General features: G+C 21.6%; 3 protein-coding genes across 8 annotated transcripts in view; 1 reads left to right on the top strand and 2 right to left on the bottom strand.

Moving 5' to 3' along the window:
- LOC108003768 (uncharacterized) overlaps positions 1-19,557 on the bottom strand; it is a 124,506-nt gene that overhangs the window by 3,101 nt on the left and 101,848 nt on the right. For both annotated transcript variants that reach the window (XM_017066253.3, XM_017066254.3), the window contains exon 8: positions 15-256. In XM_017066253.3, the coding sequence (XP_016921742.2) occupies positions 15-256 (242 nt within the window). The remainder of the gene's footprint in view (positions 1-14; positions 257-19,557) is intronic.
- Positions 2,865-9,971, top strand: LOC108003784 (palmitoyltransferase app). Of its 4 annotated transcripts, none has more exons than XM_017066288.3 (11): positions 2,866-3,023; positions 3,131-3,362; positions 3,526-3,829; positions 3,946-4,106; positions 4,255-4,413; positions 4,499-4,636; positions 4,733-4,887; positions 4,969-5,086; positions 5,163-5,275; positions 5,354-5,456; positions 8,015-9,971. In XM_017066288.3, exons 3-11 carry the CDS (start codon positions 3,681-3,683, stop codon positions 8,317-8,319), a joined length of 1,401 nt encoding a protein of 466 aa, XP_016921777.1. In that variant the 5' UTR covers positions 2,866-3,023; positions 3,131-3,362; positions 3,526-3,680; the 3' UTR covers positions 8,320-9,971. The 4 variants fall into 4 exon arrangements, with proteins under 4 accessions (XP_016921773.1, XP_016921775.1, XP_016921777.1 ...); XM_017066290.3 differs by lacking the exon at positions 8,015-9,971 and adding an exon at positions 5,573-5,736; XM_017066284.3 differs by having other exon boundaries at positions 2,865-3,023; positions 5,354-9,971.
- LOC108003755 (protein odr-4 homolog) lies at positions 9,720-12,396 on the bottom strand. 2 transcript variants are annotated; one of them, XM_062080021.1, is made up of 7 exons: positions 12,099-12,396; positions 11,719-11,898; positions 11,419-11,618; positions 11,001-11,355; positions 10,642-10,855; positions 10,396-10,578; positions 9,720-10,190 (listed from the first exon to the last, which is right to left on the bottom strand). In XM_062080021.1, the coding sequence occupies exons 1-7, from the start codon at positions 12,192-12,194 to the stop codon at positions 10,096-10,098; spliced, it is 1,323 nt and encodes a 440-aa protein (XP_061936005.1). In that variant the 5' UTR covers positions 12,195-12,396; the 3' UTR covers positions 9,720-10,095. The 2 variants fall into 2 exon arrangements, with proteins under 2 accessions (XP_061936005.1, XP_016921724.2); XM_017066235.3 differs by having other exon boundaries at positions 9,720-10,250.

Genomic DNA, 19,557 nt, shown 5'->3' on the forward strand with positions numbered 1-19,557 from the left:
AAAAATATACAAACCACAATTATTGGAGCGTTTGTATTTGCACCGAAATGACATGTTTGAAAAATATGACTAAGATACGAAGAGCAAGCGGCAAGGACAAATCGATGAGCCGCCACGTGCCGACCACAGGATGTTGCTAACAAGACATCTGCGAAGGATTCTGAATGGAGTAATGTCGCGACAGAGCTGTGCAGATGAGCACCATAGCTGTGCCATTTAAGTTGATAATTCTCTGAAGCAGCGATGGCCATTTTTTCTATATCGTTGACAAACAGAGAAAAAAAGGCGTTTCGTTATAATCTTTCTCTAATACATATTCTATTGTTATATTTGTTAAGCCTGTTGCGTCACTGTGTTTCGTTTACATTTGTATGATTTTGTATCATGTTTTAATAAGGATTTTATAAGATGATGTGTAATAAAATATATAATTATTTAAAAATATAGAAAAATAATGATCTATTTTATCTAGATTATATGATTGTGATATATTGAAATATAATATATAAAAATTGTAAATATATAATATATTATTTTCATTGTTTAAATAATAAAAAAATAATCGACATTTCATATTTAACAAATATATTATAAATGAATATTAGACCAATTCACAATAATCTTCGAAAATATATGAATTTTATATGAATTTTTTTTCTTTCGATTAAATTGAGATTGTGGCGTCGAATGTTTTTTAATGAATCTGTTTTCATTTCCAAAATCACAAAACAAAAACATCACTGAAAATTCTTTTGATTAGTTATGAATGTAGCTTGATTTGTTTGATTTTGATATAATATTAAACGAATTTAAAAGAAACATCGATAGTAATAGAATAATTACGCACTCTCTTTGGCACCCCACATTCACACCCTATCTGAATTCTCGTTAAAGTTCGTTCAACGATCGTGCACGTTGTACACAATGTTTTAAAAAAGAATAATCTTCATACACGAAACGTCATTGACGCACTTGAAAATTAATGATCTTAGATCATTTCGGTAATGAAGATCATTGGTTATTTAGTGTGTCAATGATTACATGATATTGCCGCTTGTCGCACGAACGTCGAACCACTGAGAACAAAAATCTGTAAAGCGTTTTACAGCGCGTCATTATACTGTCAACGTGGTTACCTGACGACATCGGCCAGAACTTTGTTACGCGTCACTTGGCTTCACTTCTCTCGCTCGTTTCTTATTTTAATTGTAAACGATAATCCTTAAGATTTGCGGCACCACAGAGTGTGTCTCGCACGCGTCGTTAGTGTTTTGAAAGGCGCTTCGCGCGGATACGGGACACGGGGCAGATATGAGCATCGAACCGCCGCGTAGGGGCCTAAAAATCGATATTTCGGTCTTTGCTCCATCCTCTCCGGCGGTGCAGCCGTGCTCGCTTTCGCGGCTAGGTAGGGTGCCCCCCTGTTCATCATCGATTTTCCCGGCTACCAATCGCACGCATCCATTTATCGCATCGATCGCCCGAGCTGATTTCAGCGTTTGCGTCCGTCCGTCCATCCGCCCGCTCCACGATTCATACCCGTGCACCCCGCCGCACCCAACCCCTTTCCCCACACCCTTCTCTATATTCTACATTCTGTTCAACCTCCCACCCCGAAACTATCTCGCTAGCTACTACCTTAAGCCATATAGACGCGACTAAACGCGACCCTTTATGATCCTTTTCGTCAGTGACGCCGGATACCACGATATCTTTTAACTTGCTTCATCCACGACACCCCAATGTTGATTCTATTGCCTGTTGATATCCCTTTCTTCACGTCGGTCAGTTTCTTATATTTGATTACATATGTTTATTGAAGATCAAAATACACTGATCATATTGAAGATCAAAAAAGTTTCTTGCCCTTATCAATACACACACACACACACACACACACACACACACACACACACACACACACACACTGATATTTTCAAATTTTAATAATTTTACGATGAAATGATAAAATTCAATGGTTCAATCAAATATAGAATAAGACAACGTGTATAACTTGCTAGAATTAATTGAATGTAAAAGTATATTTTCATTCATTTAAAGAAATTTTCTTTTTCTATAAAAAAAGTTAAATTCAAATTAAATATTGATTTGAAAATAATAATAAAAGAGAAATATATTATTAATTGGAACGCGCTTACCTATTATGTATTATATTATTATATTGTTATATTTTTATTGTTTTAAAATATAAGTTATTATTTAATATTATAATAATATAAATATTATATTGAAATTCAATACTTGACTTAAATCTTTTAAATAGTTTTAACTTAGAATGTTTGATCTATAGATCTATGAGACAATATTACAGGGTTAGTTTGTATGTGCAATAAAATTTTAGGATCGCCGCTGTTCTGTTCCTAAACATATCTGAAGATGGCCTTTACAGTGGGATTCTTCGATTTTCAAGATTTCATTTGAATGTGTGCATGTGCATGTGACGATATACTGCATTGCGTCGACGACCTATTTTACAATAGAAATGATAAGCATACTCTTTTATGATTAAATAATCAATTCCATGATTCAAAATGAATTATATTTTTCTATATAATTAATAATTTGTTAGTTATTATTATTTCTTTATTATATATATTTTCATTAAAAGTCTATATTATTAAGAAATTAATTATTAAAAAATTAATAATTTGTTTTACATTATTTTTTAGAAGTTTTTGTATAATTTTTTGTATTATTCTTATTAATAATATATAAAGAATTTGAAAATATGATGTGATTTTTATATGTTTTTGTGTATTCAAAATCACAATTTTTTTTATTATCGATTGTAACGATAAAAGTTACTTGAAATCGAAATCAGTTTTGTGCTAGGTCACATGACAATAAGATCACATGGTGTTTTTGCATACTCCGTTAGAGGGAAGCACATATAAATCTTGAACAAACATGACTGCTAACAATTTCTTCGTAAATACGTATCTTATTGTCATTAAAGTAAAATTGATTAATTAAAACGATGCAACGGTTTTTTGAAACGTAATGTACGTCGCGAATTTAAAATTTATATAAAGAATATATAAGTGTTGTTTTTATATCACATAAAAATGACCTAGTTTATAAATGAATTTTCGTTTTTGATTTTCTTTAGTTATGACCCTGAGTGTTCTTGAAGTCGGTGGCCTCTGAGACAATAATGATGCTGTCTCGAAAGTGAGTTCATAACTGTTATAAAATATGCAAAAAGTAAATGATTCCATTTAATATTCTTAAAATATGGATTTTTATGAAATATAAGTATCGTCATGTTTTCAATGAACGAAACAATTAGGTTACGTTGACAAGAAGAATGCAGTTCTATACTAAATAATATTAAGTTTATGGTAGGTTGATTTTTGTATAAAATAAAATTGTATATAAAAATATAAATAATAAATATTTTAAATTTAAATATTTGTACATAATTTTTGTAAGAAGTTACAAAAATTAATATGAAAAATAAATATGAATCAATTCAATAAATATAAATTTACAAATATGTTGCAGTTGATTAAAAAAAAGCAATAAGCCAAGATGAACTATGATTGTTCGAACTTTTATGTAGTAACATTAAATAATCATTGCATAACTCTAACAGATTATTTTTTATACATATTTGTGTATATGTATAGTATATAAAATAATCTGTTTATATTTACAAAATGCCTCACATAACACGAAAATGGGAACTTTTCCCAGGCAGAAATCGATTTTGTTGTGATGGTAGAGTAATGATGGCACCACAAACTGGAGTTTTTTATGTGACTGTGTGTCTCATTGCTGGAACAAGTGGATTATTTTTTGCTTTTGAGTAAGATTACATCTTTTAAAATAGAAATTGTATATATATGTATATGTATATATATATATATATATATGATATGATATGAAAAGATTTAATTTAATAATTTTATAATAATTTTTCAGTTGTCCATTTTTAGCAGTTCATATAACACCTGCTATTCCAGTTATTGGTGGTTTATTATTTATTTTTGTAATGTCTGCTTTGTTCAGAACAAGTTTTAGTGATCCTGGTGTTATTCCAAGAGCAACTCTCGATGAAGCTGCCTATATTGAAAAACAGATTGGTATATAAATATATTTCTTAAAAATAAATATGTGAATAAATAATTTTATGATTAATTATATTTGTATTTATATTATAAAAATTCTACTTTTTTAACATAGTCTATGTAATTTATAATTAAAAACTTTGTTTTTTTACATGTTGTAAAGAGGTGCCAAACAATGGTAATTCTAAAATGTATAGACCTCCACCTCGAACAAAAGAGGTATTAGTCAAAGGACAACCAGTAAAATTAAAATATTGTTTTACTTGTAAAATATTTAGACCACCAAGAGCTTCACATTGTAGCCTATGTGACAACTGTGTAGGTATGTATAATTTTTTAATCATTTTAAATTATTTTGTTATTTAAAATTATTTTTATGGAAATTTAATATATAATTATCTTTTTAGAGAGATTTGATCATCATTGTCCATGGGTGGGAAATTGTGTTGGTAGGAGAAATTATAGATATTTTTATGCCTTTATTGTCTCTTTGGCATTTCTTTGTGTTTTCATATTTGCATGTGCTGTTACACATTTAATAATGCGTAAGTATATTAATTAAAAAAAATATAAACATTATAATAAGAAAAATATATGAAAATTAAATTAGATATTTTTTATTTTCATATATTTAATTCTAGTCACAAAAGATGATAGACCATTTTTAGAAGCAGTGAGGATATCTCCTGGAAGTGTTGTTGTAGCAGTTATATGTTTTTTTTCTGTTTGGAGTATTCTTGGTCTTGCTGGTTTTCATACATATTTAACTACTAGTAATCAGACAACTAATGAAGATGTAAATATTATAAAATTTATTAATTTTTTATGTATCTGAAGTTATTGAATAATCTTAAAATAATTTGAATCATTTTTATAGATTAAGGGGTCATTTTCTATTAAAACAGGGCAAGAAAGTTTCAATTTATATAGTCAAGGAAATATATGTGGAAATTGTTTCTATGTATTGTGTGGACCAGCGCCACCTAGTTTAATTGGTAATTTATTTTTATATTTTTATTTTATTTTTATTTTATTATTGTAAAAATTATTTGATTATATCTAATTTTATAGATCGAAGAGGTATTGTAACTCCAGAATATCGTGCAGAACAAGAAAGAATTAGTAGTGACAATGTAATTACTAATAATAAAACTTATGGTACTGTAAAAATTATACAACCACAGGTATTTAAATATTTATTAATGTTTTTATATTTTATTTATATCATTATTTATATATTATTTTTTTTTATATTATTACAGTCTAATGGTACAACTGTTCAAACAAATCCTAGTCCAGATCTCACAGGTTCTATAAACAATCTCGTTTCTGATCAACATTCGTCACAAATTGAATCAATAAATGGTGAGTTAAATCTTTTGAGGCACACTACTCATTATCCAGAGGATCTTTCGAAATATTCACAAGAATACATTGATGATACTTATGTTCCGGCATATCCCCGACAATATTGTTTTCAGGATTCCATAAAACATGTAAAGTATGATACAGAAATAGAAAATCCAGATTTTCAAAGATATCCATGTAGGTGTGAAGAGAATTTACATAAATATTCTCATAAATGTAGGGAAGAATATCATAGATGTTCGGATAATAATTTAATATATGATCAATGTGTTAGTGATCAAAAATATGGTATTGATCTTCAGAAATATCCGAAAAGATATTCCGAAGATTCTGTACGATATAAAATTAATGATAAAAGTATTTACACTGATCTCCAAAAATTTCCACAATGTTACTCTGAAGATCCACTACGAATATCTCAATCTCATACTCTTAAATATAATAATTTGAGGTGCACTGTTCATGGTTTAAAATATCCAATATCAAAGAATCTTTTGCCAACTGTTGTAATGTCACGAATATTAGGGGCAGGAGGAATGCCAATTATTGGTCAAAATGCAATAGGACTAGCAGTTAACAGATTTGGTTCAGAACCTTTAACTAATGCTTTTTCTTATACAGAAAATTCTTTATGTCCAAATGATAGTACTGAAGAAGATCTTTTAAATCAAAGATTTATCATGAGTTCAATAAGCGATAATGATGATATTTAATGTTTTTTTAAATAATTTTTTGTCCTCTTTTTAAATTAATATTAAATTTTATTTATTGGAAAAGAAAAAATCTAAATGGCTATAATTGTTAAGAAATAATTTTAATGTTAAAATTTTAAAATATAATAAAATATAAAATATATAAATTCTATTACTATTAATATATAATAAATAAAATTTTATTATGTATATAAATATTATTAGCAAAGATAATAGTAATAGTAATAGTATTAAAAAATATTAAATATTAACAAAAATAATCATTATATAATTGTCTATATTTTCTTATTATAACATATATACTAGATTTTTATGGATAAAAATTCAAGTTGAATTTGATTATTATTAATATTGTTATTAAGATTTATTTATTTTTTAACAATTTATTTGACAATTTATGTACTGAATATACATATATAGATTTTTTTTTTAAAAAAGAAGAGAGAAATTAGTATTTTTGTTATAACATTATATATTTTGATTGAGAAAAAAATTAAAATATTAATTTCATTACAATTTTTTAATATTTTACAAAAATACGCAAATAATTATTTGTTTTTTATATTATGTGATGAAAATAAATGAAATATAATTATTTTAGAATATTAATCTTAAAGCAAAAAAAATTAATCTAAATATAAATTTGAATTATCATCAAATATAAAGTAAATTTAAATTTTTTCTTATTTTGTCATATTTTTATATGATTCAATAAATTATATTTATTTGTTGTTTAAAAATTACGTCCTGTATCGAGGGCTCAGAGCATACAATTTGGTAAGTTAATTTTCCTTTATTCCATTCATCATTGTGTGTATGTTTAATATGAATGAATATATTTAGATATTTATTAATAGCCGTTAATAAACACTTTAAATACAATATATCCTATATTTTTAAAAACTAATTTCGAAATTTTATATCAATTTAAGGGTTTATGGATTTGTGACTAATTAATTTTTTCTTATTTTTGGTACTGGGATTGTGAAAATATGATATGTAAATAAATATATGTATAGTTATATATGTATATATAAATATGTGCATAATTTCATATATATAAAAAATATATTATAAATTTATGCTTGTACATAATATCAAAATATAATATCAAAATTTTTTTACATTATACAACACATGATCAATATAAGTTATTTATTATTATTTTTGGTTTTAATCAGACATATATAAATTAATACATATATTCGTAAAGAATTGATTTTAATATCTAAAACAAATATAAGAATTGATATATAAAAATATCGATTGAGATTTATTTAATAAATTATAAGAAATTGAAATTAGATGAAACATGATAGAAATAGATAATTTTGTCTTTAACACATTGTTATTTCATTCTGTTTCTATTTTGTTCATTTAATGCAAATTTAAATTATTATAATTTATTATTAATTTATTATTATTATTATAATTTAAGAAATAAATCTTAATAATATTTTTATATATCAATTTTTATGTTTATGTTATACCTTCTGGAATTGATCTTTTAAAAGTGTCCCATGAATATTAACATTTTATATACACAGAGAAAACACATCTTACTGCTTGGGATATTTTCTTTATTGCAATTTAGTTTTAGTTTATTTTCTTTATTATGCAACAAAATTTCACAATTAGTAGTGCACTTTTACATTGAATTGCATTATTCAATTTTTATTTCTAATAAGCGTTTGTAACGGCTTTTTATTGGACTTTAATAGCAATTATTGAAATTTTTATATTTAAAACTATATATGAAATGTATATACATATATATACATATACATATATATATGTTAGACTATTTTGTACAATTAATTATTATTGAATATTTATTTTTAGGTAGTACTACAAACAGCGTGAGTCAACTTGTTACCAATGAAGTACCACTAGCATCACTTAATATAGCTCCAATTGATATCGATGAAATTGCTCCGTTGCCTTCCCGTCAAAGTGTTGTCGTTTCATCTACATTGGATACATCTTCTATACCTTCGGTAACTGTAACAACACCTTTGTCTGCATCTAGACTTAGATTGTTACAAGATACTACCATGATAGAGTCTGCTTTAGATTTAGATTCATTGGAAGATGCAAGTGTTGGTAGAGGCAGTCAAGCAGGACTTATAAAAATGGGAGCAGTATAACTAATATATTTTATCTAGATTTAGATTTTATTTAGTTAGATTATAGATTAAATTTTTATCTAATTATTTAAAATTTTTTTAAAAAACCATCAGTGCTTATTAAAGAATAGTGCAGGTCTATTTTTTTCTATTATATTCGTATAATTCTTTTTTAAAACTTATTATTATATATCATAAAACTTATGAATAAAAAAATTAAATTATTGTTTGGTTTATAATAAATTTATCTAAATTTTAATTTATTTAATAAAAAATTAGTAAAGAATAGTAATGTAAAATGGTTTTCTTATCTGCACTATTCATTCATGATAACATTGTTAATTCCATTCCAATTATTTATATTTTTCTTTTATTATTATAAAAAATTATAAAATTGTGGTGATTTAACATAAATTATGATACTCTTAATATTATATACATAAACAAAAGATATCTGAATTAAGAAAAAACGCACTACTTAATCAACTTAATATGAATTTATAATTGAATTTATCTATTTTTTTGAATAACTTTATAACTCATAAACTGTAATCTTATTTTTGTCATGCAATGTACTGGACTAAAACATTTAAATTCTAATTGAATTAATGTATCTATACTTAAAACTCTTTAATAAAAATTAGTCATTAAATATCAAAATAGAGAGAAAGAATGTGTAGATAACTTATTGAGCAAATTATATTATTAGAAAATGTGTAAATGCTTTAAAATTAAACATTAAAAATATAATAATTTTTAAAGATCAAAAAAACTATAAGTTTTAAAGATTAAAGTTTTTAATTATATTAATTTTTAATTATATTAATTATATTATATAGTAATCAGTTATTACTGGAAATATTAAGTATTATAATTTTAATTTTTCATATTAAAGTAAAGTATTATTTTTTTTATTCAACTTGCTATGTACAGTGTAAAGAAAATTTTGTAAATACAAGAATTTTCATAAATGTTAGTATAGTTTTGCAAGCATTTAAACAATTTATTATATATCAATGAATTGTATTAAGCATTTTAAAAATAGAAATATCACTGCCTAATTTTTAAATATATAATTTGTGCATTGACATTGCATGTCATTATTTAATGTAATCAAAAAATATTATTATCAATATTTTTAAATTGGATATTATTTATGTGATGAATTGCAAACATATTTATCAGTTATTTTATTATATAAAAATTGGTATTACATTTATTTTAAAACTATTTTCTTTTTGTATATATTATGTGTACAATACTGTATGTATATATTGTGTAGATGTTATTATAAGATAATACTGTAAGTGAAAGATATATTGAGATGTATTGTATAATATAAAATCCTTTAAAATTTTTAAATATCAAATGATGATGCATGTAATAATTAATATTTTGGGAAATGCAGAAATTAAGTACTATTTATTAAAATACTAGTACTATTTATTCAATTATTTGTTTTACTTCAAATGTATGTATAATTTTACAAAAATATTTAATTATGACATAAAATATTAGGATAAAATTATTAAATACATATAATTTGTTTTTGGATATATTCAATGTATACATAATTTATATTATATAGATTAATAATTTAATACTTTTACATGATAATTTACAGATAATGCGACTTATCTCTGTACACATAAATATATCATCACCATGTTAAAGCAGTTGTTTTTATTTGCTAATGTTTCCTTTTATGTACCCAATATCATAATGATTCGAATATATATATATTTATCTTTTATATTATAATAAAATATAAATTCTTTTATAAATTTATTTTTGATATTAATAAAATGTATGTATTATAATAGCAAAAATTACAATTAAAAGTGCAATACTAAAACTTGTGATATATATTTTTATTTGATTTCCAGATGAATCTATACCAAGATCAACAGTTTTTATATCAATTTTATTTTGAAAATAAAATTCTGCGGGATCTATTTGAAAAATGTATATATATTATATATATGTATGTATGTATGTATGTATGTATGTATGTATATATGTACGTATGTATGTATATATGTACGTATGTATGTATATATATATTATATGTAATATATTTAAATATTTAATATTTACCAGCTTCAAGTTCAATATCTTTTTGAACAGTACTTTCATGAACTTCTAAGTCTAAAAGTTCTTGCAATGATAAAAGAGCTTCTTGAGCTCCTTCACCAGGAAATAGATAATCCGATAAAGTAATTTTACTTTCAGGTAATGCTATTAATACTCTTCTTGGAGGTTCATGTAATGTTATATTTTCTGAAAAAGAATAATGAAATGAGTTTTTCATAAATTTTTAATAATTATTTATGTATTAGATACCTTCTGGAGATCCATTTTCTTCTTCAATTAAACTATCCCAATGCATTTCTAATCTACTTGCTAATGATCTTATTATGTCTTGTTTTATTGCTGTATTAGCTTCTTCGACAATTGCTTTTTGATGAACAAAAGTTCTACTTACTAATTGACCAATCAAACGTATAGAAGCAGAGCATGGCGTTACTTTTACATCAGAATTAATATTCTCTTCTTGCTAATAATTTATAAGATCATTAATATTTTAATTAAATTATTAATATGCTAAATATTTTTTTTTATTTAAAAATTATTTTTAAAATAATTTTTAAAATAATATAAAAATTAGGATAAATTTTTTTATAAGAAAAAGAAATACTCACACATGGAATATATAAGTTAATTTGAATAGATTGATCATTATTATTTTTTTCATTACTTTTACAATTTTTTTCATCTTTTTTGTTTTTGCTAATTACTTCTAATGTATCATGTGGGGACCAAACTTCTCCTTCAATAACAATAAGGGAAGTTTCAACAATATCTGATATAGTTTTTAAAATATCTTGCAGTTGTTTTTTAAGAGTTTTTGGATCTTTATTAGCAGCAATAAGAAATAGGCGATCAAAATTTATAAATGCTTCAAGTTGGTGCCATTTAGTAGCTCTAGTTTGAAATTTCCAATCTACTGATTTAAACATTCCATTTTTATTTATTTCTACAGATTTACAAGTGTATCTAAAATAATAAAAAATTAAAATATAGTAAAATGTACTTATTAAATATTATAATTTTTTATACTTTTGTGTAATGCTATTTAAATTTAAAATAAGATGTTCTTCATTATTATCTCCACATAAATATTTATTGTGTAATAAATTTTTATGCATTGTTGTAAGAACAGATTTAAATTTTTGTATATTATTATCATTTATACTGTCCTCTGGACCAATAATAAATGTGCCAAGAACACGCATTCCACCAGGTAACATTCTAGTCACCTATAAATAATGGTATTTAAAATTTTTTAATTTTCATAAAATTTAAAATTTCATTTATATCTATTTAATAATAAAATTATTTAAAATAAAATAAATATACATGTTTTGCATGATCTGCAACCCAACTCTCAGGTATATCTTTTACTGATTTGATGTGATTTTCAATAGTATTTTGTTCAGATTTTATTATAGTATTAAGCAATATTTCTTCTACAACATTTTTACCAATAGGTGGTGGTGTTTTTGCTAAATGTACAATATAATCTTTTTGACCAGTGCTCTGTAATATTAATTATAAAAGTTAGATAAAATGTATTAAAAATTTAAATTGGATTATTATTTAAACTTTTATTTAACATATTAATTTTAAAAAGATTATAAATTAAATAAAATAACCTAAAAAAATACGTAAAAATTATATATGTTAAAATGAATGAAAACAGGAAAGATGACATAAATTGAAACATACAAAAATCGAACCTGTCCCACAATTAGTCCTATTGTGTATTCATCTGGTCTTACTAAAGATATTAAATAATTGTGAAGACGTTCTTCTGCGTATACAGTTCGTCCCATTATTTTTGATATTTTTGTAAATGCGTAAAATTAATAACACTTTTTTACCGTTATTGTATTATTACAGATAAATTATAAGAATAGACTAATCATGTAATATGCAATGTATTTTTATATTTCTGACCCAAATTCTAGAGCTCTAGATTTCCATTACTATTTCATGTCACTCGCACCATTACCAACAGAATGCATTTGATTTGAAGAATTTGATTATTATTGATTTTAGTGAGAATTATAAATATAGTAATGAATTGATGATCGATATTTTAAAATATCGATATCGATATAATAAAAATCTTAAAATAATAAAAATGAAATAATCCGTGTAATTGAAATAATTTAAAATTTTGACGAGATAACAAAGAAAAAATGAAATTTTTTGAATTTTTTTAACAATAATTATTATTGATTAATTAATATTAATTATTATATAAAAATTATATAATAATATATTTTTAATATATTTTAATTTTTAATTTCTATATTTTTTAAAAATAATTAACTACCATTAATTATTATAAAGAAAAAATTCAAAATTTCAAAATTCAAAAAAATTTAATTAATTTTAAAGAAAAAATAGAAATTAAAGATTCATTAATTTTTTTTTAACAACTAATTTTTTTTAAATTTTTATTTTTAATTTTTAAATTCTTTAAAATATATTATAATATATATATATATATATATATATATATATATATATAATCTTGATAATTAATATATATTTATATTATAATATATTTTAAAGAAAAATAGGAAATTAAAAATTATATATGTTTTTTTTTCTGGTTTAATTCAATTATATCCACGATTTAGTTTGCGATTTCTAACTTATACTTTTAAGTTTCCCGAAGCTTAATTCAAAAATTGTGATTAAAGAATACTATTTATTTCTTTTTTCAAATCATTTTTAATCTTTTATATTCTTTCATGGTCATTTCTTATATTTAATATATTAATTTATTTTTTTTATCATGATTTAAATCTGAATATAAAAAAGAAATAGCATTCTTTTTTAATCTATGAGAAAGACTAATTGTCTTTCAGGAAATATTTACTATAAATAAATTAATAGAATAATTTAATTTTTTCATTCAATCATTTAATCCGCAATTTATATCCATACATATCCATAAATATATATCCATAAATAATAATCCAGATTATAAATTTATCGTTATTATATTATTTAAAAATTAATAAAAACTTTAATTTTTTGAATTAGTCAATTAGAAGAATTGCAGTTATAATAAAAACATTTTTTATAATATTTTTTTATCTTTTTTCGATTTCATTATATCAAAGATTGACAATTAATGATTAACTTTTTTAATTGAAACAAAAATATAAAAAACAATAATCTTTTTTTAATTTATAAAATAGAAAAAAAACATTCTTCAGATAATTATTAAAAAAAATAATAGTGTACAGACTCAATTGTTTTATTTTCATATCTATATTAATATTATTATTTCTTTTATTCTATCTTTTATTTTATCTTTTATTTTATCTCTTATTTTATAAGTATTTTTTAATAAAAAAAATAATTATTCAATGCAAAAACAAATATGATGATTTACTTTGTTATTACAAAAAATGCAATATTATTAAATTTTGAGTTTTAATTTAGTTAATAATTATTTGATATAATTGATATTTGATCAAGTGTATCAAAATTTATAATGCGCTACGGATTAAAGAAACGAATTTAAATGATTTTGATAGGAATTGTATTTTTTTATTCGATAAAAAAAATGCTTTAATTTCCAAGTATATAGAGTATTTTGAAAATTTCAAATTTTTAAGATAATAAATAAAAGGAAATCTTAATATTCAAATTTTTTTTTTTTAAAAACTTATTTAAAAATTTATTTTTTACATAATTATTTATATTATTATTTATATTATTATTTATATTTATTATATTTATTTAAAAACATCGTAAATAATTTATTAAAATATAATTTCTAAATTATTACGATTTACAAGTATTCTAATATGATATTATTTATTTATGAAATTTAGAATGCGATAAAAGAATAGTTTAAATTAACTGAAAAATATATAAAGATAAATAATTTTAATAAAATGAATTTTAGCTCGCATTGCAAGCAAAAATTTAACAAAAAAGTTTTTTCTATTTTATGTGTTTCTTTTGTTCCTTATATAAATTTTATAAAATCAAATACTGTATTATACAAGTTTTTTGAGATCCTTAATAATTATAATAATCTATTTGATAATTATTTGATAATGCAATATTCACAATTTTGATTCAAATGAGTATCATTATTTTTTATTCATATTCTTTAATCAAAATTAATTTCTTACAAAAAAAAACAAATAAAATTAAAAAACATATCTAATTAATTTATCTAATCAATTTTTTTACCTTAAAAACTCCATGTTGTTTTCCATTTTTGTAAATATAAATGATAATAATTCTATATTAAAATTGCAATAATTTCAGTTTCAAATGTGCACTTTAGTATGTAAAATGAGAAGATATTATATTTCTAATAATTTATTATTTGAATATATGTTATAAAATTTGTTTTGAAATGTTTGAAATTCTCTGAATGCACGGTGATATTATAATCGAAATCCATTTATAAAAACGATATGTTTAACTATTAAAAAAAATATAATATTAAATTTATATAAAATAATAATTCATATAAAAATAATAGTGATTTATTAACATCAATTATTATCAATTTCATATTAATTATCAATCTTATAAAGCGTTTTAAAGAAAAATAAAATATTATCTCAAAGTATTGAGGATAAGCAGTCAAATATTTCATTTTATGAAATGAAAAAAGATTGATATTGATAAGAATGAAAATATACAATTGAATATAGAAAATAATACAATCAATATAACAATATTAGTGTGCTTTTTAAAAATATGTGCAATAAAATATTTCGCGGAAAATTTTATTTACATTGTTAAAAAATAGCATAGAAAAATCTGAATGTATAAATTTTTTAATTATTTTATTGACAGAAAAGTAAAAAATTTCAACTAATACTTCTTTAACGATTAATGATATGATAAAATATATGAATTCAAATTTTTCAATATTATTACAGTTGATGGTACATATTATAATATTTATTGACAAACTATATTTTCTTCATATATCAATATACATATAAATATATAATTTCATTATATTAAAGATATATATTTGTAACCATATATATGTTTAAATATATATACATGTAATATATACATGTAATATATATGTAATAATTATATAATTATATAATTATATTAATATAATTATAATTATAATATAAATATAATTATATTAATATATACTATATTAAAGTTAATATATAGTATATTACAAATAATTAGAACGATGATTTTGCATAAAAATATTGTTTTTAATATTTTATATCTATTTCAATTTTGAATCTCTATTTTATATAAAATAGATTGAATGAATTGAACTTTCTACTTTATTAAAATTTAAATATATATTATTAAACTATTAGTAGATTAAAATTTTTCTTTGCTTTTAATATTACTTTATTAAATTATTAATCCTTATTAATCCTATTTCTTACTATTTTATTAAATTATATCCTATGTTATGTCATATGAAATTTCTTAGATGTTCGATAATAATAAAGATATATGATAAATTTTATAATTTACTATATTTAATACGTTTAACTCCACGCTTTTTCATATTTTGTATGAAAATTGGCGCATAAGTATAAATTTATTATTTATTCCTTTAACATTTATTTGTTTTGCTATTTATTTATATTTTTTTTCAGTAATTTATCATTTAATTTATGACAATGTATATGCACAATATAAGTAATGAATATGCAAATTGAAATTGCTGATTTAATTGAACAAAATTGTTTCCAAAGATAATTATTTGCATAGGCAATTATATTCTATAATTTTCGAAATATATAAATAGTATTATATATAAATATATAAATAGTATAAAAAGTATTGAATATTTTTTTGGTCAGTTCAAAATTTAAAAATTTTTTAAATTTCTAATTCATTTAGTAAATATGATGGTTCCGAATAATTTTGAACTTATGAACAATTTATGATTAAAAAATTCATAAAAGAAGATTTCTAAAATTTTATATTCATTCGATTTTGTAGAAATTTTTGTGATGCAAAATCAGTACACTTTTGTTATCAATAAAAAATCTTGAAATTTTATAAAAGGATAATTAATGTTTTATTAAAAATTGGAAAGATTTCTAATATCAAAATTGCGGAAACATGTCATATAAAATATATAATATTCTGGCAAAATATGAACAAATGACTAGAAAATTGTAAGAATGTTGAAATTGTTAAAAAATGTTATTATTTCATAACCATGAAAAAAGAGAATGTTATAACAAGATCAAAAGAGTTAATACTTTATTGTCCAGACTATTTTGTTTTCCATATTTTGCAAAATTACATAAATGAGTTATATATAATATTTCAATCATTATTGTTACTTTTGATTATTCGTATTAAAAAATTCATTTTTTTGTACAATAAAATTAATAAAAATTTGAGAAAATAATAATAATTTTTTAAATCAACATATTATTTAATTTCTTTTTAAAATTTTATATTTAAATTTCTAGTTCAAATTATGTTTTTAAAAATATAAATCGAAACATATATGTGAACCACTCCCTGTGAAAATTATGTGTAGATCATTGATGATTTACACTTTCGCATGATGAAAATTATGTATTACAATCATTGATAGTTTAGCTATTAGATAAAAGAGTAAATGTATAGAGCTTATGAATTACCAATGATCTAGTTGAATATGTTAAAATACAAAACAATTGAAAAATAATTCTTAAAAAATTGTCGAAAAAATTTAAATATATATAAAATTTAAATAAATAGTAATCTTTAAATTAAAAAAAATCAATTATATATATACATAACAAAATATTCACTTAAAGATCAGGAAAAGGAAAATTTTTAATTTTTCTTTAAAAATTAATCTCTTTAACATATACAAGATATATAAAAAATAAGTATCGTAACTATTATAGCATGATTCTATATTTTTGAATCAGTAAAGATTAATAAAAAAAATTTGCAAAATTGATTTCGATTTTGAAATTCAAAATCAAAAATTTTTTCATTGTATTATATAATACTTGCCGTAAGAAATAAAAAAGAAATCATAGCTTGCAAATGAACCATTCTCTTAAAAAATTTCAAAGTTTCGTAAATTATTTTCCTTAATATATTTACATTTGTAATAATGTAAAGTTACATTTGTAACTTTTTTAATAATTATGACATATAATAATATATAACAATATTAATTACAGTAGTTACTTGTTATACATTAATTAATTAAATATATGTAATAATTCAATAAGAAAAATAATTGCGTTCAGAAGAAACATTAAATACGATTTCCTTTAGCTATATTAACAATTTAGTAATTAATTTAGAAATTAATATTATGTCATACTATGTAATACATATTAGAGATCAAATTGATTTTATAAAAAAATAAGTTATTGCTATGTATTTTTTCATTAATAGATAATAGATAGATAATAGATAATAGATAATTCGATGAGTAGAGATAAATCGTAAAAATATATCGTATATTTGTATAAGTGTCCAATTAAAATCATAAATCATAAATCAAAATCATAAATCAAAGAGCTTAGTCAATAGAATTAAAAAAATTGGAACGCAAAGCATGTTTTTTTTTGTTTTTTTTTGTATTATCCACGAATAAAGAAAATGTCAGAATTTAAACTTAAGTGCCCTTTGCTTTTATTTTTTATTTAAATTTAAATTATTTTTTATTTAAATTTCTAATAACTTATATCACAATGTAAACGATATATAAATGATGTACCAATTAACTAGCCAATTTTTGAAAAATACATTGGATTACGATGAATCAGACACAAATTTATTTCCCTTGTGGTATTTTTTAGATATGAGAACGCTTTTTTTGACCTATCTTTTTTAATAATTAATAATTCATTAATAGAGTCACTTTATATAGTATATAGAATATACTAGTATATAATATATACTAATTACAATGATAGATATTAGAAATGATTGATTTATTATAAACCAATCATTCAATCATTTTAATTTTAATTTAGATCGCCCAAGATTATTTTATATTATATTTTTATATTCCGTAGATCTAGAAGGATTGAATTTGAAACATTTTAAATCTATCATAATGAGGAAATAGATTTTTGACTAGTTCATTCGTTATAATTGCTTGTTGTGGCCATATGGTTTTCGTTAACAAAAGTAGTAATCGTATATTCATGGATATGTAATTACGGATATATATAAGTATATATAAAAATATAAAAGAAATTCTATAAAATAATAATCTTTTTTAGTAAATATCTCGAAAATTAAGACCGACAGTGATAACATATAAAGAAAAAAATTATTTAAAAATTGTTTTTGTCCTCTATAAAATATTGAAGAATTATTAAAACCAGTGAGGATTCTCTATTCCGAATAATATTGAATGCGAAAATAAAATATGGAACAATTTTTGAGCGATTGAAATCATCGAAGTTACAAACTTGTACATGTTATTCATTCATTCCATTCATATTAAAATTCTAATATAATCTAATACTATATTCCAGCAAAAGCCGTTTAATTTGAAAATTTGAACTGAATCCTGATTTTAATCTTGACATAAATGTATGTTATGTTTTTAATCATTATTTATATGTATTTCTTTCAAATAAATAGTCAGAGATAAATGTAACTATCATTATATATTATTGTTATTATTACTTAAATACTCTAGTTTTATTCGTCTCAAATAAATAAATTTATACAGCGGATGACCATTGTATTTGTTACTTCATAATAACTTTTGATCAACGTATATCTTTTAATCAATGTGTCAAATATTAAAGACAAAAATTGTAATCGGTCAAAAATGATAATTAAATAAATAAACATAATTCAGTACAGTATTTCATGAAAATTTGAAGATATATAATAAATAGATATTTGAGACAGTAAAAAACGAGAATGCTTAGGAGGAGAGATAGTACCGTATTACAGTATTGTTTGCGTAGCGGAACTTTTTAAAGTAAATGTATGATATTTTTTTATATATTTTTTTATACAATTGATTATTTCAAATGAATTTCAGTATAAGGCAATGTACATAAATATCGTGTAATATAACTATGCAATATTTTTATATCGTTTAAAAAAATTTTTAATTATGCAAATTGAAATGTAATTTATTATAAATTTACTTAAAATAAATTATAGTGAATTCTGCAATGTTCAGAATTAGAATAATTTAGCATTATATAGAATAATTACACAATATTTCAT

This window comes from Apis cerana, linkage group LG10, assembly GCF_029169275.1.
Source record: "Apis cerana isolate GH-2021 linkage group LG10, AcerK_1.0, whole genome shotgun sequence".
NCBI classification, from domain to species: Eukaryota; Metazoa; Arthropoda; class Insecta; order Hymenoptera; family Apidae; genus Apis; species Apis cerana.